Source organism: Ciconia boyciana, chromosome 3 (assembly GCF_034638445.1).
Source record: "Ciconia boyciana chromosome 3, ASM3463844v1, whole genome shotgun sequence".
Taxonomy (NCBI): domain Eukaryota; kingdom Metazoa; phylum Chordata; class Aves; order Ciconiiformes; family Ciconiidae; genus Ciconia; species Ciconia boyciana.
Genome location: NC_132936.1, coordinates 69,619,291 through 69,645,792, shown reverse-complemented (window position 1 = coordinate 69,645,792; position 26,502 = coordinate 69,619,291). Strand labels below are relative to the sequence as shown.

General features: G+C 42.3%; 1 protein-coding gene across 7 annotated transcripts in view; it reads left to right on the top strand.

The window, feature by feature from the left end:
* Positions 1 to 26,502, top strand: part of ARID1B (AT-rich interaction domain 1B) — a 337,147-nt gene that overhangs the window by 213,364 nt on the left and 97,281 nt on the right. For all 7 annotated transcript variants that reach the window (XM_072856051.1, XM_072856055.1, XM_072856053.1 and 4 more), the window contains one exon: positions 21,861 to 22,104. In XM_072856051.1, coding sequence (XP_072712152.1) covers positions 21,861 to 22,104 — 244 coding nt within the window. The remainder of the gene's footprint in view (positions 1 to 21,860; positions 22,105 to 26,502) is intronic.

The following is a 26,502-nucleotide window of genomic DNA, read 5'->3' as shown; positions in this document are numbered from 1 at the left end:
TTCCAGCAATTCGAAGCAGATGGGCTGTGAAGCTGGGGAGCAGAAAATGCTGCTGTTTGGAGGTCTGAAATTTTGAGTTCTCATTTATTTTAAATGTTTCAAAGGTAATAAAACACTTTCTAGGAGTCTAAATTAGACGTAATGAATTTGATTTTAGGGGGAAGGGAATTTATTTCTGTGGTTGTTGCTTAATCAACATCTACTCTGCCACTTCACATCAGCTTCTGTCCTTTCCAAGTGAATTAGTTCTTTGGGCAGCACGTTAAGGGGAAGTGTATTGTTCTTGGCAGGGCACTTGAATTTCTAATTACCAGATTCCTGCCTTAATTGCAATTACCTGGACACCCAGGCAGGGTGAACTTTTGGAAAAGAATGTAATTAGTGCAGAAGAAACCTCTCTGCCAACTGCTTGTCTGGATGTCTACACTAAGCAGAACCTTGATAAGTTCACATCTCTACAGACAAGCTATCAATCCATTGAGATGCTGCCCAGTGTTGTGCAAGTCTGTTGCAATGTGTACGATGATTGTATGGCCTTAGACCCGGTGTGCAGTTAAAGACAACTATTGGCTTTTCTGTTCCCACCTGAATTTAGGGAGGAAGAGGGACTGCTATGAGAGAAATGTCTTCATTTTTTGTAGGTGCTCACCAATAAGGAGTTCATCAGATGCAGAATTTGTTTAAATAAATGGCAATAGTAAATTGTGGTCTGTGTGAGATAAATGAGGTGCACACAGACTAATTTAATTCAAGTACAAATAAACAAATTAGATCATTTCTTTCCAATAATGTTTGTAGTGAGCCATTCTTTGCATACAACTACAAAAGCAAAATGTTGCCAGCCCAGAAGAAATCATGCAAAACCACACTTTTGAGTAGAGGTGGAGCCATAGTGGGGGTAGTTGTGAATACAGGTTGTAGCATATCCTGATTATAAGCTGAAATCACTTGGCTTAAGGGCCTCCGGAAAGGTTTGCTGCATCAGGCTTTTATTGTCAGCTCCCTTGTGGTGACTCACAGGAAAATTAAATGTAATTGATGAAAAATAAGGGAAAAGAAATTAAAGAATTACTACTTCAAAAAAAAAAAAAGTACTGAAAACCGTCTTTCTGTAATTGCAACCTTTTAGTAATTCAGCTTTCAAATAATGTTGCTGATGAGGAAATTGAAAAACTTGTGTGTTAAAACATTTTTTGTACTGGGGCTCGAGTGCTTTGGGTGGCTTTGTTTCTTTCCTTGATCCCTTTTAACAGAAAAAAAACCCCACAGAAACGTTGATGTGATTGATCCCTATGAGGTCAGGGACAGACAGACTTTGTCTCCATGGTGGTAGCCAGTTGTAGCATACCAGTGTCACTTATTGATGGACTGAAAATAAGAGAAGCTCTCAGATAAGTGCCTTCTGTTTGTATAGAGTTATAAAACTGCTTTGTTCTTTCAGTAACGCAGTTAAGAGCACTTCAAATGAGCTGCTCAAATGCTAGGCTTCCCGAGATCATGTAATGGTGAAAGGGTTGTGGTGGGAAGGGTGGTGGTGGTGTAAAACTCTTCCTGTTGCTTTGAAACAATGCGGGGCTAGAGGAGATGAAGGAGGTGGGCTGATGAAGCCCTGGTGAATAGTTAACTAGTCTAAACTCAATTACTGGGTTGTTCAAGTCGTTAACAAGTACATCAATATGGTTTTTATTAAGAAAAGTTTTCCTGTCATATATAGTGTGGTTGGCAGCAAAAACTTATTCTCAGCCAGCCTGATCACATGGACAAACCCTGTTCAATCAGATCCCAGGGGTTGTTGCCCATCCCTCACTTTTGCCAAAATAGAAGTGAAAATACTAAAGGCTTCGGGAGGTAATTCACAAGTTTCAAGGTCAGCAAGCTTGATGGGCTCAATACTGGGGGTTTTACATAGCTTTTACATTTTGAATTTGTGAAGAAAAGGTGCTGTAAAAAGTTTGGCTATCGCAGTGTTTTTATTATAATTTTTTCTCTCTGCTCCCTGTTTATATTTGGCTGTTCTCTGTCTTACCAATCATAGTCTTCTCCCCCCCGCCCCGGTATAGTTGGACAAAGTTGCATTAGAAAGGTTCGGGTTTTTTTTCTTTCTCTCTGTTTTAGCCAGACTCACAGATTTATATGCCTCTTGTGCTGGAAAACAATACACACATATTAGTATTAGGCAGAATATTGGAGAGAGAGTGAGTGATGCTCCTGCACACAGGCAGACAAAAGTTTCAAAGACAAGTAGTGATTTTCAGGTGCTGATGTGGAAACACTACAAAGAAGTCCCTTCTTTTCAGGCTTCTTGTCACTCTTGGAAAATTAGACTATTTTTATGGGATCTCAATCACTATTAATTTTGAAATGTCTTGGCAAGAGGCATGATAAACATATTTTGAACATCGGATAATCAGTTTTTCCCTGTCCTTTGAAAATGGATAGGGAAGGGAAACCTAGATGTATTAAAAGCATAATATAAAAAGAAGACAATTTGTCACTGTAGGATTTCTCCCATGTTTTAATTTTAGTGGTATATAACCGTAGCACTGAGAGAGTTGCATGTGTGGATATAGCTACCCTCCCTAGTTGTTACAACTCATCTGAATTCACTAGATGAGAGCTCGGTGACCACTATCCATGGCCAGGGCTTCTGAAGACTAGCATCAGCTGAGTTTTTAACACGGCTCGTCTGGTCGCTTCACGCAGGAAAGCAGAGACCTTCTTAAGAGTTATTTTTAGCATTCTCATATTTTTTTAATTTGCATGTTTGAAGGTAATAAGGGGCATAATTCTTTTTTCCCCTCCGTCTTTCACTAGGAACAAGCACAGGGTATCTTTTGTTTTCTCCAGTGTTCATATTTTTATGCCCTTACTGCATCTTTTTCTGTACAACTAAATACACTTCCTCATACCTTTCTTTCCAAAAAAGCACATAGTGCATTTCAGTGTTGAGGACCACTGGGAAAAAAGGAAATTCACAGCTGCTTTAATATATGCGTGGCAATGGGTAGATGCAAAAGCAGTACTTGTAACTGGTAATTTTGCTGTTCTCTGTAAAGGTAAGTTAAGGCACAGATTCCAAAAAGTGAAAGTGGATCTAGATAATCTTTTACTTCTTAGTTACAGCAGGTCTTAATATTTCTGGTTAGAGTCACAGTGCTTGTAATATTTTATGTACTAAGATGTACCAAAAGCTTGCTTGGAATCAAATAGTGAACCCCTTCAACTTCCCAGTTGCTCAGAGTGAGCGAAAGGCCATCTCTTCTGAGAACAAACGGGGACCGTTTGTCCTAGGATGATTGCTGGCTCTGCACCTAGGCTAGAATACATCTCCTAATGTATGTATCTGTGCGCCGCTAAAGTGAACAGAGCAGGCATTATGATTTGCACTTTGCTTCCTTTTGTTTTGAATTCAAAGGCCATCCCTAATTGATGGAGGTTTCCTTTACGATGCACTTATTTTGAAATCCATCATGCAGTGCTTGTGCTGCCCCTTGCCTTCATGGATGTGCTGGTCTTTGACCCACAACTGGTAAATGAACCCTGCAGGGAAATCATTAGAGAATTGGAACGGTTGCGGTGGAGGGACCAAGGGTCAAACCATTACCTCCCCGTAGGACCGTCGACTTAAATTGGACTTCTTGCTTTTCGGAAGCAGGTCAAGTGTCAGGGACGGCTGAAGTGGTCAGGTACAAACTGATACAGATCATGGACACAGTTTGGGGTTTTTAGCTTAAAAAATTAAGGCTAGGCAGGATGGATTTAGTCTAATGATGCCTTCTCTGTTTCTCTCCTCTTTTCTCCCTTTAAAAAGCAAAATTAAAATCCTGAGAAGTCAATGGGAGCCAACACTGACATTAACGTGCTATTTGTGATCTTTTGGCACATTCATAATTTTTTAGAGTAGCTGGTTCAACCTTTTTAGTCTTTCCTTGCAGTTTTCTTTGATTGAAAAATAACAAATGATATTTTGTAACAAGAAAATACCTCTATAATTTTTATAAGAAATACACCTCCTGCTCTTTTTTTCCCCTTCCTCAACTGTTCTTTGCATAATTTTTTCACACTCTTAAAAAATGTAAAATGACCTTTTTCAGGCTGTACAAAATAAGTATTTCTTGCTCCTGGAGGAAAAACGCTGCAGTAGTGCATCTACGGCAATGAAATATCCTGCTGAATATAAGAAAGCATTTAATGTTTTAATTTAGAAATCTGAAGCCCTTGAAACATTTTTATAATGTTTTATATAATTCAAAGTGTGTAACTGGAAAATAAGTTTAAGATATCAAAAATGTCAAAAAGCTATGGGTGTCACGCTACTGAAATATGACCACAAACACTGAAGAACAAAACAGATTGTACTAAAAAAAAGAAAAAAAAAAAAAAAGATGAGTCTGTGAAACCTGAGCTTCTTTTCACTGCGACTTCAAAGCACTGCAGAGACCCCTTAGAAACGTCCTTCTCCTCGGCTCTGTCTGCTGCCGTTCATAGCACACAGCACTTAGTAGGTTTAAGTCACTTTCTGACTTGTGTAAGGAATTCTCCCCTTCTGAAATAATTAACGAGACGCAGAATGAACACAAATGCACATTTGAGTGAGTGGGCTGAAACCCAGCTCTTCTTTTGAGATCGGTGTTTTTACAGAAGTAAACGTGTTTTGATCAGAGAAGATAAATTAATTGCGATGTGTCTGGTAGGTAAATGTTTTTAAAATATTAATAAGGAGAAATTGAGGAAAAAATATGTGAGTACTACTTTGACTGGGGTGTCCTGCTCTCAGAAATACCCATACTTGAGACCCACAAATCAAGAAGACATGGAGATCTCAGAAGTCAACGTGAAACTATTCGCCGTCTCCAGCTGCGGAGGGACAGATCATGTGAGGAGGACTGTGCTAGATTGCACGTGGCCTACTTCATGGCTTGTGATTCACAAAGCGGGCTGTTTTCCCAGTTCAGTTCTCTTATATCTTACTCTGTGGGTAAGGAGGAACAAAAATGTTAAGTTCCGTGTGTTTATCCTTTGAATATAGTTTATTATGGGCCTTGCCACTGCTGCGCGCGCACACACACCCACGCCCCACCCCCCCCACCCCCCACCCTCAGTTTACACATTCGTTTTCTGGAGGGTTCTTGTAGTTATGATGATTTATCAGTAAGAAGGAAAAGAGAAAATTTGAGTGAGCAAGAGAGAGATTGTATTTTATCGGACAAAAGTTCCCTTTCTGCAGGATGTCTGGTGGGTTTGCATGCTGCCTGCGGTGGGGACAACGTCTTTTGAGTCTGCGCAGCCCTGAGCGCGCCAGCAGCAGACAGCAGCTAACCTGCTTGTTAGCTGACGAGGCTCTCAGGGCCCTGCTGCGCTGAGCGCGCTCCCCGCTGCCGGCAGTGCTGTGGGTCTCTGCCCCGCAGCTGGAAACGCGGGTGTGTGGCAGCAGGTTGGCAGAGTGGGCCAAGGAGCTGCCTGCCAAGATGGCGCCAGCACAGGAGCTGGAGGCCCAAAGCAAGATGGTGGGGAGTCAGGGAAGCTCGGCACAGGGAAGAGGCTAGAAATAGAGAAGCATCTCCGTTTCTGTGCTTGCAGAGAGGGTTACAGCCTGCCCCGTTCCCTGACGGCACCTTGCTTACTGATTGAGGGAGACCGAGGAACTGACCAGCTGGAAACTATGATCCTTTACTCCAGCTCCTTCCACTTCCAGCAGCTCTTTAAATCAGGCTGGAGCTGAGAAGCACACTGTTGCTGGTGTGCAGAAAGCAAGCGGCTTCCCTAGCACCTTTGGTGATATGTCTGGTAGAAGCCAGCTTAATAGGGTCAGCAATTTGGAAGACGGCTCCGTGCGTACCAGCTGGTGGAAGGGAGAGGCTGCTGTCCTCCTGTCAGGGTGCGCTTCGTTGGGAAGGCGTGCGCAGCATGGCCGGCAGCCCGCTGTCCGAAGTGCAAACCCTGCCTGAACACAGAGGCAAAAGGGAGCGGGCAGGCAGCCACTAAAAGTTAAATAGGGAGATTTTTCATTCACAAGGGCTGTTCCAACAACTCCTGATGTTGATGATGATGAATGGTGTGTAATGAAGGGCTGCGCAGCTGAGAGAAACAGTTCTTTGAACATGGCTTTTCCGCTGTAGCGCATCAGGACTAACAACCCAACTTCCTTTGATAGCAGGTGATGGGATAGGAAGCAAACTGGAAGGAAAATTATTTTCCCGAGCTTCTCACAGAAAGCATACAAGGCACCAGGGCTTTTGCTTGTCAGTCATGCAATTTGCTTTAAAAGGCAAGAATTCGAGACACCACGGATTACAGTAATGATAACGTTGGTCAAATTTTAGCCTACTAGAACGATAGACAGGATCGTTTAACAAACCAGTGCATTAGCGTTCAGTACAGTTCACAGGAGGGAGCAGTGTTTTGGGGTTTTTTTGGCAAGTGAGTAATTACATTCTCTACCACCTTTCTCGTGTTGGAAGGGACGGTGACCGAGCAGCATTCTTCCCACTGCCAGGCATCCCCTGGTATCCCTTGTGCAACATAAGGCCTGGTCATTTACTTACTTTTAATTTAATGGTGGTGTTTCCAAGGTCGTGAACCTTTGAGCTTTCTTCACGTCTTTACGGTTTTTTATTCCAGGGTAATAAATAGAAAATAAAAATATTCTAGAGATAACATTGCTGATCTCTAAATTTCCCCTAATATTCTGAAAAGCACTACATATGCAACTTGAACTCAGTATGCACCACCTGATAGTGTTAATTTATTTAAACTGCATCTCGTTTTACACAGAGCTCACTTTTCACTCATTTATATAGGTATGAATATAGATAGATAGGTAGATATGTATATGGGAGAGGTGGGGTGTTTTCACTTGGCTGTTTGTTAACTTCTGACAGGAGATGAAGGACCAGCACTTGAGGCCTTCAGAACTTTTCCCTCCCTTCTTTACACATTTGTACCCCTAGAGTTACTGGTACTGACCCCTCTCTGTTTCAAAATTCAGTACCAGAAGAAAGTTAACACTAAATGTCATTTTATAATTGCAATAATGATCACACAGCTGTGCTTTCCTAGTTGTATAATGCATGTCAGGATCAGTTTAGGAGCTCAGCCTCATTTCCTGCCCAGATGTAATTCTGGTGACCATTATTACAGTAGGAAGGCTATCCTTGTTCATTATGGCCACAGCCTGACGGGGGCCTGCACGGCGTAACGGAGGCCAGCACAGAAGGATGTTGCAGCTCTGGGTTAGCCGCACGTAAGCTTTTGGCCAGTGCAGAAAGCATGCATGGGTGCGTATGGACAGGGCGGCTGCAGACAGCACAAGCAGCTCATGTGTATGTGCCCCTGTGTGCATAAAAAATAATAATAAAAAATAACTTAGGTGTGCCTTTCTTTCTTAAGAAATGTTGTCTTTATTTATGAGCTTGTGAAATTCTGAGGAGGAGCACTTACACTTAAATGAACCTGCAAGCAGCCCATAGAAAAGCAAGTGCCTGCAGCGCTAATAATGAGAACTGACAAGGCGATCCTGCTGTGTTTATTTATGACCTTCTGCCTTTGTTAGCTCTTGTGAGAAATTCCTCTCTAACCATAACAATATTGCTGGAGCTTGGCACTGCGCTGAGGAATCCTATGGCGCCCTGAGGCCGCTCACTGGCACGGGTACAGCTCGCAACAGATTGGCACGGTTGTTGAAATTTTCATATGTTTTCCCTTTATTTATTTCTTTACTTAATTCATAAGGGTATTTGTTCCTTTAGTACGTTTGTTTGTTCTGACAAGCACCCTTCAGAAGTATTTTGGGACTTTGTGAAGATCCCAACTTACTGATTTGCTTTTTTTCCTCTTTTTTGGTGGTCTGTCTAAGGAATAATTCAGAGGATGAAATGAGCTTTGGTTTGATAGTTCTATCAGGTAGATCTTCTTCGAAGTTGTGAGATAGGTAGGGTTTTTTTTAAAGACAGACAGCAGTGTATAAATGCTGGCCCTATTTGTAGTCTTCAGTGTAGAAGACTGTAAATGGGGGACTGGGACAAGTGCTCAGGCGACACTGCAGCAAAGCAGCAATGACCCTAAAAGCCAGGCAGCAAAACTTTCATCAGGTTAAGAACCATATTCTTCTTGAGCTGTAGCTCTTACAAACCATGCCTTCATGCAGATGGCTGTTTTGCCCTCTTTCTGTCACACACCTTCCCCAGAAGACCTCTCGGCCCTGTTTCCTAAGCTTCATTACGTAGCTCAGACACAGATTTGGAGGATGGAGAATCAGCAAGAGGTAGGGCTGCACCTGAAGGTCTGGCAGGGCAAAAGTCTCTGCCTCATCTTGCAAGGACCAGGATGCAGCCATTGACAAGCGCTGCAGTTCCTCAGGCTGCTGTGTGTGACGTGGGGTTTTCATGGGGGAACAGCAGCAGCAGGAGAGGAGGGCAGAGGATCACTGTCTTACAAAATCCTGGCCAACCCTCTTTCAAAGAAGCTTCCAGCTGCAGCCCTTTTTTTCCACCCGTCACATTACCTGACGTGGTTTTTCGTACTGTATATGAACACACTCAAAATTCAGTGCAACTGTAATAGAGATCAGTGGCAAAAAAAGTTATCTTTTATTCTCTTTACAAATATTTCATACAAGTAGCTTTGAAATGCACTGTCTCTGTGGGCCATGGTACTACAGTGGTGCTTGCTGGAGGGAGCCACAGCAGGGACATAGCCTGGCAGGTGTTAGGGAGGGACAGTTGGCACGTTGGGTGAAGGGCTGGGTAAAGCACTGTCGTACAACAGGGCAAATGGGAGCACCCTGCTCAGGAAGGCTCACCGAGTGTCCACCCATTGTGGTCCATGGAGCAGCAGCCGCATTTTTGCTGATCACTATTGCTGGATGCTGAACATCCTATCCGTGCTTTCTTGGAATTTTTTCGGAGTCTTTTTATTAGCATTACTCTGAATTGGTAGTTCTGTGCAATACCAACCTCCTCCCTTCAAGCCAAGGAAAATTTTGGAGGAACAAGCTACTGAAAGCTTAATGTAAAAGATCTCAGGATTCCCTGTCTTCTCTATGATAAGAAAAAGGTGCAACTTTGAAGCATGCTCAGGTACTCAAAAACTCACAAAAAGCTGGTCTTCACAATTCACTGTGGAAGTCTTTCCTTTCTATGATATATTAAGTAAAGAACAGTGGTAACTGGTATATTGCTTTTTCTGTAGGTTGCATAGTCTACATGGTTTAATACTTCTGTAGTGACTCTTCCATGTTTCTCCTCATTTGTTGGATTTCAAGAGTGCACCTAAAATTATGAGCCTGTTGGATAAAGATTATCTTAATGCACTCAACAATCAGGACAACCATGTCGTTATCTGAGCCTTGAGATACCTCTTCCCACCCCAAAAGCAAAGTTTGTAAGCCATGGCTGGGACAGCATGCTTAGCAGTAGACAGGGGAGGGTATTGGCCTTTCAGAATTTTTTTCTTAAAGCTTAATTGAAGCACTACAAGTTGTCCTTCCTGCTAGGGTAATCAAGACGTTATTTCAAAAGAAATGTGAGGCTGAGACACTTTTCTAGGATTTCAAAAGCCTTTTGAAATTTATATAGAGGTTTCTGAAACATGAGTTCTACACAAGTCTGTTAAAAGCCATATAATCTCAAAATATTGTGTTCCCTTGCCGCTCAATTATTTTGCACAATAGCATGCCCAACCAGCACTGAATTACCGCAAGGAGATGTGAATTCCAGAACTTGGGGTGATGAGAGAGTCTGGTTCTAGCTGGCATGTGCGAGAAACGATCTGAAAGTTTATTTTCTGCTTTATTACCATCTTGGATTTCATTTCCCAACCTTTTCCCAGGTTACTGGAAAATGAAGAGGTGGGAGGGGTTGAGTGAACAGCTCTTGAAGCGTAATTGTTTGGTTTTGCTGCTGTGGCCCATAAACCTCAGAAAGGAGTAAGCAGTTTGCGTGTGTGGCGAGGGGTGTGGAGCAAAGCAGAGTCAGAGCGATCACAGCCCCGTTCATTTGTGCTTTACTGGTTGTCGAACTACACGCCGCTGGGGTTGCATTGGGTTCAGAAAAAGGAAAGAGAAAGAGGGAGGAGGATGAGAGATTCTTGCGTGATGCTGAGAGAATGAGTCTGGAGTGGCAAATTAAGCTGAGTTTACTGCAGTAAACGTTATGACACTCATTTCTGCCTGATACCCCAATATAACACTGCATATCCAGTTTGTTCCAGTTTTGTTAAATAAGACTTAATTAATATTGTTCTCTGAGGCAAGTCACCTTATTCAGTTCCTTAAAAAGAAAGCCTTTCTGATATTGCTCTTTTTGGTGTATACGTTTTTCTGCTCCTTTCAGCTTCTGATTCAAGAGGAAGAGATGGAAATTTGTTGGAGTACCTGTGTTTTTGAAGTTTAAGATGTGTCTGTGGCTTATTTACTGTCTCATTGAATTGTGGTATTTGGTTACAGGGTGTTGTGGGAGAGAGAAGAAAAAGACACAGTATGATGCATGCACAAGCCCTAAGCTAATGAAAAACTATGTTTCGTAGATCCTTATTCCCACAGTAACCTGCTGGGACATCCTTTCTATCAAACCATACAAAGGGTTGGTTTACTCTACAAAGTGTATTAATATGCCAAAACAAAGGGCAAGTGCTGTAGATCAAGAGCTTTTAAACCTTGGCCATACAGGTGTATAGGTTCATCGGTTATTTAAGCCCTTTATCGTGGTCCACACATAGGTAGCCTTGGGCTGCCAGAACAGCTCACTTGTTATTGACTTGCCTAATTTACTGTGGGATAAAAAGATCTACTTTCAGTGATAGGTGGACAATTGATTGTTGGACCAACACTTTTTCTGTTCTCTCCACTGGAGTCTCCAAATCAGATAGTACTGTAGGTCCAAACTTTTCAACAGCACGGTTAATGCCTTCTGAATGCCATGTGGGGTAGTCTGAGAAGCACATGTGGAAAGATGTTAATTTATAATTGCAAAATAGGTGCTTTGTGACTCAGGGTATGCCTGTAGTAGTAAACAATAAGGTAAATTAAGCTATGTGAGGTTGTGTGGTCGTGTTTAAAGAGCTTCTCCTACGTAAGCTACCCTGCATAGACCTATTGAGAATCTCTGCACTGCAGTCATGTGTGGGCGTACTGCAAGATAGATATGGTGTGAATTTTACCACATTTCATGTTATGGTATTCTAAAGTGGTGTTTGCTCCTTTTTGCTTGAGCCATACCTGCAGAATCTCTTTTGAATACATATGTAGTCTCAGGATGCAAATAATGACAGGTATGTCAGCCAGGAAAGGAAGGTCAAAGAAAGCGTACCCCCCTTGATGAGCAGGACTGGCGAACTGGTAACAACAGACGAGGAGAAGGCTGAGGTACTCAACAACTTCTTTGCCTCAGTCTTCACTGGTAACCTCTCCTCCCACACCTCTTGAGTAGATGGACCGCAAGACAGGGAATGGGGGAGCAAAGTCCCTCCCACTGTAAGAGAAGATCAGGTTCGTGACCACCGGAGGAACCTGAACATACATAAGTCTATGGGACCTGTCGAGATGCATCCCAGAGTCCTGAAGGAATTGGCTGATGTAGTTGCCAAGCCATTCTCCATGATATTTGAAAAGTCATGGCAGTTAGGTGAAGTCCCTGGTGACTGGAAGAAGGGAAACATTGCACCCACTTTTAAAAAGGGTAGAAAGGATGACCCTGGGAACTACCAACCTGTCAGCCTCACCTTTGTGCCTGGGAAGGTTGTGGAATAGATCCTCCTAGAAACTATGCTAAGGCACATGGAGGACGGGGAGGTGATTCAAGACAGCCAGCATGGCTTCACCAAGGGCAAGTCCTGCCTGACCAACCTGGTGGCCTTCTATGATGGAGTGACTACATCAGTGGACAAGGGAAGAGCTACGGATGTCACCTATCTGGACTTCTGTAAGGCCTTTGACACGGTCCCCCACAACATCCTTCTCTCTAAATTGGAGAGATACGGATTTGATGGGTGGACTGTTCAGTGGATGAGGAATTGGTTGGATGGTCGCATCCAGAGGGTAGTGGTCAATGACTCAACGTCCAGATGGAGGTCGGTGACAAGTGGTGTCCCTCAGGGGTCCGTATTGGGACCAGTACTGTTTAATATCAAAAACCTTCATCAATGACATAGACAGTGGGATAGAGTGCACCCTCAGCAAGTTTGCAGATGACACCAAGCTGAGTGGTGCAGTTGACATGCCTGGGGGACAGGATGCCATCCAGAGGGACCTGGACAAGCTCGAGAAGTGGGCCCACGTGAACCTCATGAGGTTCAACAAGGCCAAGTGCAAGGTGCTGCACCTGGGTCAGGGCAACCCCCAGTATCAATACAGGCTGGGGGATGAAGGGATTGAGAGCAGCCCTGCAGAGAAGGACTTGGGGGTACTGGTGGATGAAAAGCTGGACATGAGCCGACAGTGTGCGCTCGCAGCCCAGAAGGCCAACCGTATCCTGGGCTGCATCAAAAGTGTGGCCAGCAGGTCGAGGGAGGTGATTCTGCCCCTCTACTCTGCTCTGGTGAGACCCCACCTGGAGTAGACGTCCAGCTCTGGAGCCCTCAGCATAAGAAAGACACGGACCTGTTGTAGCGGGTCCAGGGGAGGGCCACAAAAATGATCAGAGGGATGGAACACCTCTCCTATGAGGAAAGGCTGAGAGAGTTGGGGTTGTTCAGCCTGGAGAAAAGAAGGTTCTGGGGACACCTTATGGCAGCCTTTCAGTACTTAAAGGGGGCTTATAAGAAAGATGGGGACAAACTTTTTAGCAGGGCCTGTTGCGATAGGATAAGGGATAATGGTTTTAAACTAAAAGAGGGTAGATTCAGACTAGATATAAGGAAAAAAATTTTTACAATGTGGGTGGTGAAACACTGGAACAGGTTGCCCAGAGAGTTGGTGGATGTCCCATCCCTGGAAACATTCAAGGTCAGGCTGGATGGGGCTCTGAACAACCTGGTCTAGTGGAAGATGTCCCTGCTTACTGCAGGGGGGTTGGACTAGATGACCTTTGAAGGTCTCTTCCAACTCAAACTATTCTATGATTCTATAAAATAGATGGTCTATGTCTGACTGCATGTGCTGCAAGTTTCCAAAAGTGTGGTAGCCAGAGTAAATGGAATAAAGGGAGTAAACAATAATTTCTAATGCATATTGCTGCTGCTCCTGCTAAAATTTTTGGTCTGTTTCAGATCTACTGACCCATATGTTCTTTTGGTAATGTCTTGTTCTTCTTTCTCATATGCTTTTACTCAAATCCATGTTTGTCTGTCTTGTGATTCAGTACTCCTCTCTTTGCTTACTTGGTCTGATTTCTTTCTACATCAGCTGTGAAAGTAGAACAAGTAGGTAATGGGAGGGGGAATGGCAGGCGCATGGTGTTTTCCTTGTGACTTTGCGATGCTGGATTCAACATGGCCAGAAACACAGCTAGGAAAGCAGGCAGGGCTGGCGAGCAGGGCATTTGCCCAGTGGCTGCTCAAATTCTAAGCTTGCTGCAGAGGGGGAGGAGGATAGTAATCCCCAAAAAGACAAGCTCCAGAGAGCTTGAAAGGTTCTGCATGTTTTCCTTCAGTCAGCTTCCTCTCTGTTTTATCCTGCCAGTTCAGTCTGTCTTCTCCCTGGGGAGGTAGCTATAGGCTACGTGATCTAGAAAATGGTTGTAATCCAAAGAGACGCAAAAGAAGGAAGTTGTTATGTCTCACCTCATTGTTCTTTATATGAAAAAACCTTAAGTTTAATGGAAGGGATTTTGTGTTTGGGGATGGTTAAGATTGGCACTGAGGAAACTATGGACGGGAAGTAGTATGAGTACGACTAAATTTTATTAGGTTGCTGTTACGCAAATGCAACTTTTCTTTCTTCTTCATAGGGGCAATTTGTTGTGGTTTTCATTGATTTGGTTGTTTTAAATGTTGATGATTTATTGATGATAAATAGCTGATGCTGTAGCTACAAGAGTTGTTGGCTGAGAATTTTTCTTTGCTACAATACTGAAGAAGCAAATGGCTCCTAAGGGTTTGTGGCTTTTTGTTTTTAAATTTTATTTCCAGAAATTCTATGTGCTAAGCATTTTGCTTCAGAGATAAACAGTGAAGTTCGTATCTCGAGAGATGCTGTGTTATTGTTTTTCTGTTCTGGAGATTTACTGTTTATTTTTGATATAAAGAAGTATTGTTGTCAGACAAGTCTGTGTCTTACCTGTTTACAGTCCTTGTTAGACTTTGTCAATTTGCTTTGATAGCACATGGGTCATTAGTATTTATCGTTTCATACACGGGAGTCAATGTTTGTAAACTAGCAACTTTTTTTATGCCATTAGGAGATTTCTTGATGCAGCTGGAGACCTCAGGAGCCTCCTTCCCGTTAACTGTCAGGGAGCTGCAGACCCGGTAATGAGTGGCACTCAGCACGGGCAGGGAGGTGTGCGGTTGTCTGGGCTTTCATCTGGTGCCTCGAAGCTACGTTGTCAGTTTTGAATTTCTAATTGCCCTAAGTTGCTTTTGCTATAAAGCTCTTGTCTGGACAAGCAAATAAGATCCCATTGTGGATCAGTGTAGGCACAGAAGTGTGACTTATCCATCTTGGCAACTTCTTCTCATCCTGTGTCTGACAGATACGGGCATATCATGTTCTGTTCTTGGACACCTGTATGCACAGGTCAACTATTTTTATTTCTAGTTAAGGTTGTCTTACAAACACAGATCCTTTGCTTGTTAAACAAATGTAGTAAGAAATTAATCTTTCTTTAAATGAACTGGGAATAGAATGCTAGAGTGAGATGCCATATTCAGCAGAACAAAATCATATTCCTTGTTAGGCTGGCAGTCCTGCCTTGGCAGCTGGGAAGGCCAGTTGCACCTCTTGACCCTTGCGGACTGTGCTGTCGCAGCGGTGTTCGCTGTCGAACGTGCAAGTCTGCGGGCACGTGTGTGAGGAGGTGCGCCTTCAGCCACAGCCTCTCCTGCGCAGTCTGTGTAGTCCTAACAGCTCAGGTCCTTATCCTGAGATCTGAGCCAGTGACACTGCACCAACTCATCAGGTACACTTTGATGTTCATATTGTAGGACCAGGAGTTACCTAAAAAAGGAAAAGAAGGGGGGAAAAAAAGGTATGACTATTTGTTTGGTTCTGACTTTGCAGCGGGTCCACTTAAGATGCCTTACATTTGGCAGATGAAACATTCCCATTCACTTGACTGTCTGGAGAAAAACCCAAGTCAGTTGAAGTCAGCAGCAAAATTCATACCAGCTTTAGTGAACCTGTTTAGAAAACAAAAAAGCAAACTTTACTCTTTCCTCACTCTCAGCAAGTATTTATTTATTAGGACTGACACTTTTCTTAGAAACAATGTTTTCTGTGCACTTTTAATCAGGGGGATTTTTTAAGACTGGGAATGAATTTCATATCCAAATTACAAGTAAGAACTATCCAAAACAGTCATTTGCTTAGCGATTAGGTAGTAAGCTGTGACTTGAATCTGTTTTTCCAAGTTGGCTTTTTGTAGATAATTTCTTGAAGACTGATGTAATTCCAGGATCCCATAGGTTGAAAAGACAGCAGGCAGAGAGAGCACTGGCACTGCATTGTTTGCTTACACTTTTTCTCCATTGCTTGAGTGAGTATAGGGCTTTTGGGGAAAAGATTTTGCATTCCTCGGGGACTTCCCTGTATAACTTCTCAGAGAAAGTACTTGATACTGATCGGAGTCCTTGCAACACAGTTCAGTAACTGAGTTATTTTGGGAAGCGTATGAGGTCTGCAGAATGAAGGGAATGTGTTTCCCCAGCAAGTGGTGCTTTGTCACTAAATTTAGTGCAAGAAGCCAGTGTTTTTATCATATACTTAGAATTTCCTTTACCTAGAGTATTGCATGAATAGTTTACCACATAGAGGTTAAAGTTAAAAATTTGGTTAAAAACACTAAAACATGCGGTAAGTGGAATAAAGTAAGACTGACAAGTACCATGACTAACTAAAAAGTACCTCTACCCAGCTATTGTCAAAGTCTGAGTTTGTCTTGCAAGTATGTTTTCAGTATGAAACAAATCCTCTCCTTACAATAGCATGTTCTGAGGTAGAGTTGTGCCCGTCAATAAAAATCAAGCTTTTTCCTCAAGGAGGTGTTTGAAATGGAAGTGATCTTGTCTAGTTTTCCTTCTCCAAACCTTGAATTAACAAGATTCAGAGAATGAACCTTGTTTTCTGTCCCCAAATTCATTTCAGTAAGGGGTGTAAAAGGCACTTTGGCAAAAATGTAACGGCAGCCTTGCTGTCTCCTGTTAAAGAAGAATTTTTTAAGGATGTGCATTAAGTATGTTTGATGTGCCTAGTTGAGGGTTGCAACGTAGCTGGCGTGGAAGGAAGACACTCGTGTGGGGGGTAGCAGCCTTTGGAAATGAAAGGATTTTCCTCGTGGTCCCCATCGTTGCTGTGCCCGTGTGTTTTTCCGGTTGCGCAGGCGATGAGAGACTGTTAGCTCACTCGCTGCCTTGACAATGTGACCAGCAGGGCCTTTGGAAGACTTCTTGAAACATGCTATTATAGGCTGCGTTGTGATGAAAAGAGGTCTTACAAATATCTTGAAATTTAAACAGAGCTATTGTGGGTTTTCCCTTTGTGTGCATATGTGTGTTTGTCAGCCAACTCATTTGTTCAAAGTTAATCTCAATTACAGAGCATATTGTTCATAATCCCCCATGGCTCCAAAACAATAGCAGAGTGTATGTCTGCTTGAATATATATTTACATACTTACATGTAAAATATGTTTGTGTGTGTATATAATTTTACTTCTAAAGCGGTGATTCATGTTAAGGAGATGGATATTTCATGCAGGATCCTGTCTTTTGAGCAGCACCATCCTCCATCCTAATAAAAATACTGCAGGAAGGCCTGAATGGAGTGAGCAGGGCTTTGATCCTGCAGCCAGTCAGTTGGTTGCTGCAGTTCCCTACACATAGTGCTGGGATTCGTGCTAGCAAAACGGATGGTAGGGTAGAGTCTGGGATTTTCAGCTTCTGGGAGACCAGGAGGTTTTGTGTGTCTTCAATTTTAATGTCTACAGAATACCTCTGCTTTTCTTCTAGTCCCTGAGCATAAAGGAACCAATAGGCAATAGTTGGGAAGTTTAAATAAATCCCAGGTTGTATATGCTCCGCACAGTCCCTGCAAGAGAACCCCAAATGACAGTAACCTGTCAGTGAACTTAGGGTGTAATTTAGCGGCGTAGGAGCTCAGTTAGCAAGGTGCTCCACACTTTCCCTTTTTACTGATGTGCTCAGAGAAGGTGCTCATCATTTTTCAACTGTAGGTGTTTAGCAAGGAATCCCTTTAGTAAAATATTGTTTTATGTCTGCTGAGACACTCTTGAGCAAAACCAGCAACTGCGTGAAGTGTTTGCGGTGTAAATTTTTGCTCCATGGTGAATGCTCTAATCCTGTCACACTCTCTGTGTAAAATTGCAGTGGTATTATTGAGTTACTGTAGTCTCCTTTTTGCTGTTTATTAGATCTAGTTGTATTCCTTGAGTAAGTTAACTTTATTATATTATATATGGATGTGTTTATTTTTTTTTCTGGTGCTCTCTTTGTAAGTAACTTTGGGTTTCCTGGCTCTGTATAAGCAGTTTGCTTTCTTCTACCCCTTGCTGGCCGTGTTGCAATAGTAAATTGGTGTGCTGTTTCAAGAGTGTCTCTCCTGTCAGTCTGATAAGATCGTACCACCAGGAAGGCATAACATTATAATCCCAAGCACAATGTGATCCTGTTCATTTTAGCTCTTGTACTTGTCAGAGGGACAAGAATAAAGGTTGTGCATGGGTGGAAGGTGAGGCTAGAAGTGAAGATAGTCAGAGATAAAACACTTTGCTAAAAGAGATAAATCCTGTGCAGGGACATTTCAGTTTGTAATCAAGGTATTATCTAGAAATGAACTTTGAAAGCTGGCTAGGATGTCCTGAATAATACAGGATGTAAAGCTGACATAAGAGAATACAGAACTGTAATATGGATTTGTGACGGGAAAAAAAATTATTTTGTCCTTCATTTTTTCTTAGATTTGGTGCAACATTAGAAAGTATAGTCATGCCAATACCATGGACAAGAATAGGAAGATTACAAGAAACAAGAGATTTCTGGTAATTCTAGACTTGCTACATTTTACTGGAAGAAACGAGTGCTTTCCAGAAAAAGCCTCTGAAAAGAGGCAAATTTAAGGCATGCCTTAGGGTACAGGGACTTCAGCCCCTTAAAAGAATCCCAGCAATTACCTAACCTGCCAACTTTCCAACAAGATAAATGGAAGCACTGTAGCTTGAAGGTGTCTTGGTTTGAATGAGATGCACTAAGTAAGGTCTTTCTGTTCTTTACAGGCATCATAGATCTGATAGTACTTATAAAAGAAGAATAGAGTTGGTGCCCTGCTGACTAAATTGTCCTCTAGAGGAGTATTAGTTACAGAGCTTCTTTGTTAACTAGGCTGTATGCTTAAACCACTGTGAATTTCTCTTATTAGTAGGCTTTTTAATAGCTTTACATATGGATATGCTAAGTAAATGCAAGTATATCTATGTAATTTATGTATATAATGTGTACGTGTACAGTATTTTGTATATAAATAAATGTTTGTGATGTGGAAATTGCACATGACTTGGTTACTGTTCTGTTAAAGCGAGGTAAAAGCAAGCATTAAAATACTGATAATAGGAGAACAGTAAGTCAACTTGTGCTCTTTCTGTCCGGGTGCTTCACATAAAGTCTTTCTTCTCCTTCTCTTTAATTTCCCAATTAGCTTTTGTGGATAACAGAGGTGTTTCTAAAGCCTTTGTATGCTGGAAGTTTCCAGTTGCTCAGCTACTCAGGCTTTCTACCTTAGAAGACTAGGTAAGGCCACGAAGTGTATGTTAACAAAAAATACAAAGTAATGATCTGCAAATCACCCTGTGCAGAACGGCTGATATTTCTCATTTTAGCCCACTGTAACACAAGGTAAAGGTTGTGTAGCACAGCCCAGGCATCTAGATAGGCAACAGCCTTTGGTGCTGTCCTGAGAGCAACCTCGTTATCAGCTTTCTTGATGGGTCTGACGAATGAATGCCACCGTAGCATCCTCGACAGATGAGTTGATTGCAAAGTTCCCCAGCCCGGGGAGGAAATCCTAGTGCTGACGCTGAGTGCACGTGGGGAGCGTGAGGCACCGCGGGTGTGCTGAGCCCGCCTGGCTGCTCCCTCTGCAAGTACTGGGGGAGGGTGGCGTGGCTTCGCTCTTTAAATAAACTGGCATCATGCAAGCTTTCCTCTTTCTTTTCCGCTTTTGTGAAGGAGTTGCATCAGGTTGGTGAGGAAATCCCTGGAAGGCGGGCACTTGAGGAAATGCCTGGGACTCGTCAGTCGCTCCACCCCTGCGGGAGGCTGGAGAAGTCAGATGCGACCTGATGGGAAAAGTGAACTTCATTCCTGTTCCCAAGTTCTTCCCCACACGCATGCTCAGCAAGCTGGGGAGATGCTGTGGGGAGCAGTCGGGTTTTGCCTTGGTTTCTGAACAGCAGATAATTTCATCATGGATAGTGCTAACTGCTTCATGGCTTTTCGTTATTTTGGCATGTTTGCTTTTCAAGTACTTCATGACTTGCCGAAACAAATGAAAGCTTTAATCCACACACCCTTTAAAAATCTTTGTTATTCTAAACGTAAAACCCTGTGTTTTCTATATCTTCTATCGGTTGGGTGCCTATCTGTTTTTTTACGCAGAATTTGTATTCCTTTAGAATAGGCTCTATTCTGCTACATTCAGTTTTCAGGGGTTTATTATATGCTTTTCAGTAGCATTTGTTTTATCAGCACTTCCTGCAGCATTTGTTACACATCACGACAGCAGTGATTTGATTCCATTTAGAAGAATAGCATATTACGTATGGAAAAGCAGTAATTGCTTACCTGTTTGCCAAATACATTCTACTGTGAAAAATCTCTAGCGTTGCTCTATACAGTATCAAATGGTGTTATTTCTTGTTTATGTTTTCTACAGCTAATAGTTTTGAAAAAGAAACAATGAAAATAGTTTATTGCCCATTTCACAATTAAATTTCCATTTGTAGGGATTTGGAAGTCTACTCTTGAGTGAATGCAGAGTCCACACATAGATTGAAGTTTCAAGCTTAATTTTTGCTTTTCCTATGCCTAATGAAATACACGTACAATTTTGTGCTTGTCAGAAAAAGCAAAATTAACCTGTGGTGAGAGTTGTGCTTGAAGTATTCGTGGAAATTCATTGGAAATAAGGTCTGTGAGGTGTCCTGCAGAGAGCTAAGTCGAGTGGGTTGTATTTACTACCTTTATGCACAAGGAGGAATAACACGTAGCGTTCTAGGTGGCTTCTAATGAATGTTACTGGTGTTTAAACTGTTAATCTTACTCTTTCCATGCCTTGGAAGACTGACTGTATCTGTGTCTTAGGGGAGACTGGCTGTGAGCCTCCCTCGTAAGAGAGGTAGTCAGCATCAGGCAGAACTCTTACTCTGAATACACTACTTTGCATTTCGTCCAAGTTCTGTAACTTCTAAAAATAACTTTATTTTTTGTTATGAAAATTAGGCAGTAGTAAGGCTTTGCTTCCTGAGCTCTTTGCTCAGGCAGAGCCCAGTTCTTTTTGTGCTGCTCGGACAACGGGTCCTGTTGTCTGTGGTGCAACCACTTGCATGAGCCAGACAAATGAAGTCAGTATCAGCCAAAGTAACACACTCTGTCATCCCAGTTATTGGAAGCCTCAAAGGTCATTTAATTACCTGTTTTATATGTGAGGTAGCTCTCTGCCTCTTGTTTGCATCTTAATTCGCTAATAGAAGTAGTGATGTGTCCCTTAACTTGTGCCTTGCCAACAGTCACAGAAGCACAGCTATCTTCACGCTTTTCAGTTTGTATGAGATTTTTCTGTGATGCTCAGGAATTAACATTTTTCCTGACAGTTAAGGGGCATGCACTTGCTTTGTCACAGCATTCTTGTTTTTTCATATCTGATTTTACAATTATTTAAAAAACCAAATTACTCCCACAGATCCAAAGATCAGTATAACTCCCATGTTACAGCTTTAGGGAATATGCCCAGCAATTCGTAGTTAGAATTCAGATGTGCTTTGACCTACAGAGGAAATTTCTCATTGAAAATGCAGCAGTTATTAACTTAAATGGAACAACTGTTTAGCAGTGTATTCAAATGAAATTGAAGAGAAACTGAGTTGTACACTGGTATTTTATGGAAATAGAGAAGCAGGCTTCCTTGCTCCTAGGTGGGCAGCGGGTCCTGTGCTGCTGCTGAGGGCAGGGCCTCTTCTTGTGTCTCTTCTGCAAGGTGAAGGAGCTGCATGCAAGTGTTAGAAGTGCTGCGTATTTTACACCCTTCTTCTCTCGTTTTGGTGATGGTTTAAGAAGTGAAGTGTATAAGCTGTGATTGTAACGGTAGCAAACCCCAAAATGAAATGCTGTGTGAAAGTGAAACTGATGTATCGTTTTCATTAGTTTTAGTATGCTTAGGCAGAATTTGTGGGATTAATTTTGAAAGCTTAATCCAGATAGAAAAGGTTAAATTCAATGTTGAGTGAATTTGGTTCCAATTCATTTGTTGCCCTTGCTTGTTCTTTTTCTCAAAAGAATTAGAGATTAAGCGGAGAATTGTACATACTATACTCATTTTCTGCCATCGTTTAACTACATGAACCAATGTTAAAGACAACCTCTCAGTTATCTGCTGCAATAAGTAAAAAAATGGACCTCATCACCATGCCAGCTCTCAAGTCCTGCGGCCTGAGTGTTAGTACATACGACTACTTACATTCTTTTTTCCTCTTTCCTCAGGATTTATCTGGATCCATTGATGACTTGCCGACTGGAACCGAAGCAACCCTGAGCTCAGCCGTTAGCGCGTCAGGCTCTACGAGCAGCCAAGGGGAGCAGAGCAACCCTGCACAGTCTCCGTTCTCCCCTCATGCTTCTCCACATCTCTCTGGCATCCCTGGGGGCCCATCGCCTTCCCCTGTAGGCTCTCCTGTTGGAAGCAACCAGTCGAGATCTGGTCCCATTTCTCCAGCGAGTATTCCAGGTAAGTTTGTTCCAACAAACAGAATTCAACCGATAGACAGGTTTCTTAAATAAATAAATACTCCTGTATTCCAAATTCATTTATTTTCTGAGAATCCTGCATTTTCAGGGCGTTTTTCTGCAAAAAACACATACTTAAAGCAGGGGTAAATTCCATCTAAACTTCGGCTGCCAAGCCCTCAGAGTGCTCAAAATTCTGAACTTGACTCCACATATGTGTTTGATAAATGTCTTTATCATCGACCAGTGCGAATACTTGATCATAATTTTTGTGTTTGGTTCGTGTGTCATCTATCTGTCACATATTTCTCTCTATTATTTACAGGGTCCCTTTTTTGTTTTTACTGTGTATTTTTGTTGTGTTTGGCTCTTGGACTTGTATGGTAGTTTCAGACCCGCAGGATGAGGCTGAGATTTTCCAACTCTGTATTGTGATAATGTAATTTTGGACATGAGTACAGAATATTGTATGATATATTTCTTAATATTTGCAAAGGTCAACAAGTTACTAGGAATCCAGCCCCACCAATAACAATTGAAATGCCAGTGGCATGCTTGCTATTTGCTCTCTTGTGCTCCATAGAGTATGACACACAGTCATTCATGTACATTCAGAAATTTGTGGAAATCTGTTAAGATACCCATATTGAAAAAAAAGGCATGCGTTAATTCCAGTTCTTACTTTGTCCCCACCCATCTGGCATGTTACTTGCAGGGGGTCAGGCAGCAATGTGTACTTGGTATTTCAGATTAGTTTATTCTCTTTCTGATGCTCAAGTTTTGGATTATTTTGTGACATTTTGAATACTAGAGGAATTCCTAAGAGTAGGAGAGTGCTGACATTAGCCCAGGGATAACATCAGTTGCTGACAAAACCACGAAAAAATCAACATGGAGCTCAGTTAAAAGAAACAAAAGCAGTGATGCCCTTTCATCAGATGTGCTGTAAACCAAATGCAGGTTAAAATTCAGTGAGTAGCGTGTGTTTCGGTATTCAGTACAAAAGTATCTGTGTAAAATGTACGTGCCTGTTTGTATACAGAGGTTAAACAAGATAAACAAAGGGGAGTAAGCTCAGTGCACGCAGGAATGTTCCATACTAAATGTGGCCTGAGCGTGTTGAGCCCTGATGCTGCATGCACGCCCTGCAGTTATTTCTTCCCTCTCCAGCCACTCTGACCGGCAGCATGTGCTCAGGTGGGGCAAAAGTAGCGGGGACACTGGCAGGACCAGAGTATTTGCATTATGTGCAGTATGGTAACCTTGTATTTGCAGCGTATTTCCCAGTACGTGGCACAGAAGCCTGTCCCTGTTGTTGAATGAAGCCAGATAGTCCACCTAGCTGGAAAGATAACATTTTCCCACAGTCAGATTCAGGCAAGTATAGGGATTGGCATTTTAACAGCCTGATTGCTGAATAGGGAAAGAACATTGCGATGTTGAAAATAGCTTTATTGTAGGCATGATAGATAAGGATGGGAACAGGACAGTGTGTAGGGGAAAGTAACAACTTTTATGAAACCAGTTGATCCCTGTGGGGTAAAAGTAGAAGGGGTGTGAGCCCAAAGGTCAGGGTCAGAGTCGCTTCATCACTTCGGCTGAGCTCAAAAGCTCATTTTTGTGACTGCCCTAGTGAAAAGTATTGCCTCTTCATACAAACCATGCCACCATTTTGCATGGTGGTTTTCTGGTCTGCTGCAGTAACACAAAAGCAACTCTTCCTCAGGAAGGATTTTTATGAATGGCGCTAAATCAACATCGCCCGTTGCTGTTTCCCTGGCATGGGTGAGCTCCTGGTCTCTGCAGCTCTTTTGCTAAAGGTGAACTCCCAAGGGTGAGCTAATGCAGTGCTCTCCAGAGGGGAGCCGGGCATCTGCGGTAGCATTGCTGCTGCTGCTACTGCGTTTCTCAAGCTACAAAATGACACGAGCAAGGCTGCTATTTAAAACCCCGCAACTAGTGGGACACTGCCGGGTGCTGGGGCTTTCAAGCTGTATGAATTAGACTGTGCTTTCACCTAAGTGTATGCCCACTGCTGTTTCATTACTAGGACTTTGGTAGCTTTTTTCATCAGCCATATTCACGAGACCCTATGAAAAAGTAATACAGAGCTTGTTTGCATTTCTGTTGCTGTTTGCAGCGTTTAGGTTGTCGCCGTTTTTAAACATAGATTGTGTAGTACAGCATCTTGCCTTTAATAATTTTGTACGCTGCTGTTTTTGTCTCTGTTCTCACCCTACCCTTGTTTGTTCTGACCTCATTCCTCTCCTATTACCTCCTGCGATGTTGTGCCACAGCTTCTCCATGTGACATAGATTGGCTCTTTCAATCATTCTCTCTCCAGCAAGTCATTGTAAAATGAGCAGCTGTTGTGTTGCTGATAGCTATGGCTAGGGAAAGCCAAAATGTTGCAGGGGGTTCATGGTGGGAAGGCCGTTAAAATAAAGGTGTTGCTTTCCCAGGGTTTACTGGAAGAGAAGCATCCTTTTCCCAATGCCTCCTTCCTTGCAACAAAATTGAAGACTAATTTAACATCAAAAGGGCAGACAAACAAACAGCCCCCTATTAAACCTCCCAAATGGCTGATTCTCTTCCACTGCCTGTTTAAGCTGTCTCCCCACCACACTGCAAGCCTGCTGCCCCGCATTGCTTTCTGCCGCACGCCGCGAATTTCACGGGAGTGGACTGGCACAGGCAGCACTGACATTGGCACGTCCCTAGCTCAGTGGGCATTTCCTTCCTGTGCTCTCTGAAATACTGGACGGATATTTTGTGTGGTAAGTGGTGCACACATATACAGCCTTTGTTTCCATTCGCATTACTGGAATAGACCAAGGAGATTAACCCCTAAGAGCAGAAAAAGCAACTTCAACGGGTTTTGTTCAGAAAGATAGTTTTCTCTCAAAACAGTGACACTTCTTGTTCAGACACACATTCATTACAGGACTGAAATCCTACTCTTTTATGATTTTTAGGGATTCAAAATGGCATTCTGATTTCCTGTTAAGTAGACCATTATTCTGCTTTGCCAGAAATCCTGATCTCTTTATTTTGTAGCCGTCTTCATAATTAGGGTACATGTTCTTCCAAAGAATGAGATGTGATGCCCTGCACTGCTTTGGGTCTTGAACTGTGCCTGATTCAACCCTAAACCATTAGTGGAAGCTGATGCAGCACATCATCAAAATGCACTGCTGTTGCCAGAAGATTTAGTGGTTGTTAATTTCACTTTTCTCTCTCTTTTTTTTTTTTTTTCCCCTTTCCCTCCTGCTCCAACCATTCCAGTTTACTAACAAAGCAAAAATGTAAATAAGCTAAAGTCCCATCCCCCCCACCCCCGCCCTGGAATTTTGATCTCACTGGCCAAAGGCTTTTGTCAGCTCTTTCTCCCTTGCGGTGTAAGCAGCAAAAATTTTTAATATTAAGAGTTCTGTGGAAGATTGCTGATAGGCCAAGAATCCCTTAACCCATGATGGACAAGCAGATTTTATATGAGTTAATAGGTTCTATTATTTTTAAACCTCTGCAGCAATTTTTATCTGTATAGAAGAGAAGGGTACGCTATACTAATAATGAATAGTAAATGCCGTCATTAGAAATATGTAAAAGTATTTTTTTCACACAGATCAGTATTTTGACTTGCGCTTTTAATACGTTACATTTACTTTCTTAACAAACAAGCTTATTTTCACTCAGTTAAGCATCAACTGCATTGTTATTTTTATTACAATTGTGTTGATGTCTTCTTTCACCAAGGAGCTTGGATACAGCTGGAGTTATAATTTTCAGGAAGAAACCCATGTGTGGATACTCTCACTTAGGAATGTTATTGCCAGTCATCTTAATTTATGCTAACCAGTGATCAGCACCCTCCTCTGATTAAAAAGACCCCAAATTTTTAATTTTGATAATTATATGAGTCAATGCATGTGTTCCATTTAGTGATCAACTCTACTCACTGCAAACCTGGAAGTCTTCCCCTTCTGTATTGATCAGCTAGCTAGCTTGAAATCCAGGACCCATCAGAATTACAGCTAGCACTCCAGGCAAAAAAGGAGCAAGAGGGGAATGGGATGCCCAGAGAGAGCTGTAACAGGAAATCTTGCCTTGGTGTGCATGTTAGTCAATGTGTGGATAGACTAGAGTGACTAAAATGTTGAGAAGAAGAAAATGAGCAAGAGTCTATCATAGTCCAAAAGGACATTTTAATGCAAAAATCTGAACAGGAGTGAGGCTTTATAAGGCTCTTTCATGCCTTTTAAAAGGAGAAGCCTAAGAGTTGAGCTGTTTCCAGAAGTGGCTGCAGTAAGACAAGTCAATCAGACAGATGTTGTTTTAAAAAAGAATTTGGAAAAATCTTTTGCTTGGGATCGAGCTATTCCACATGCTTACTCCATTG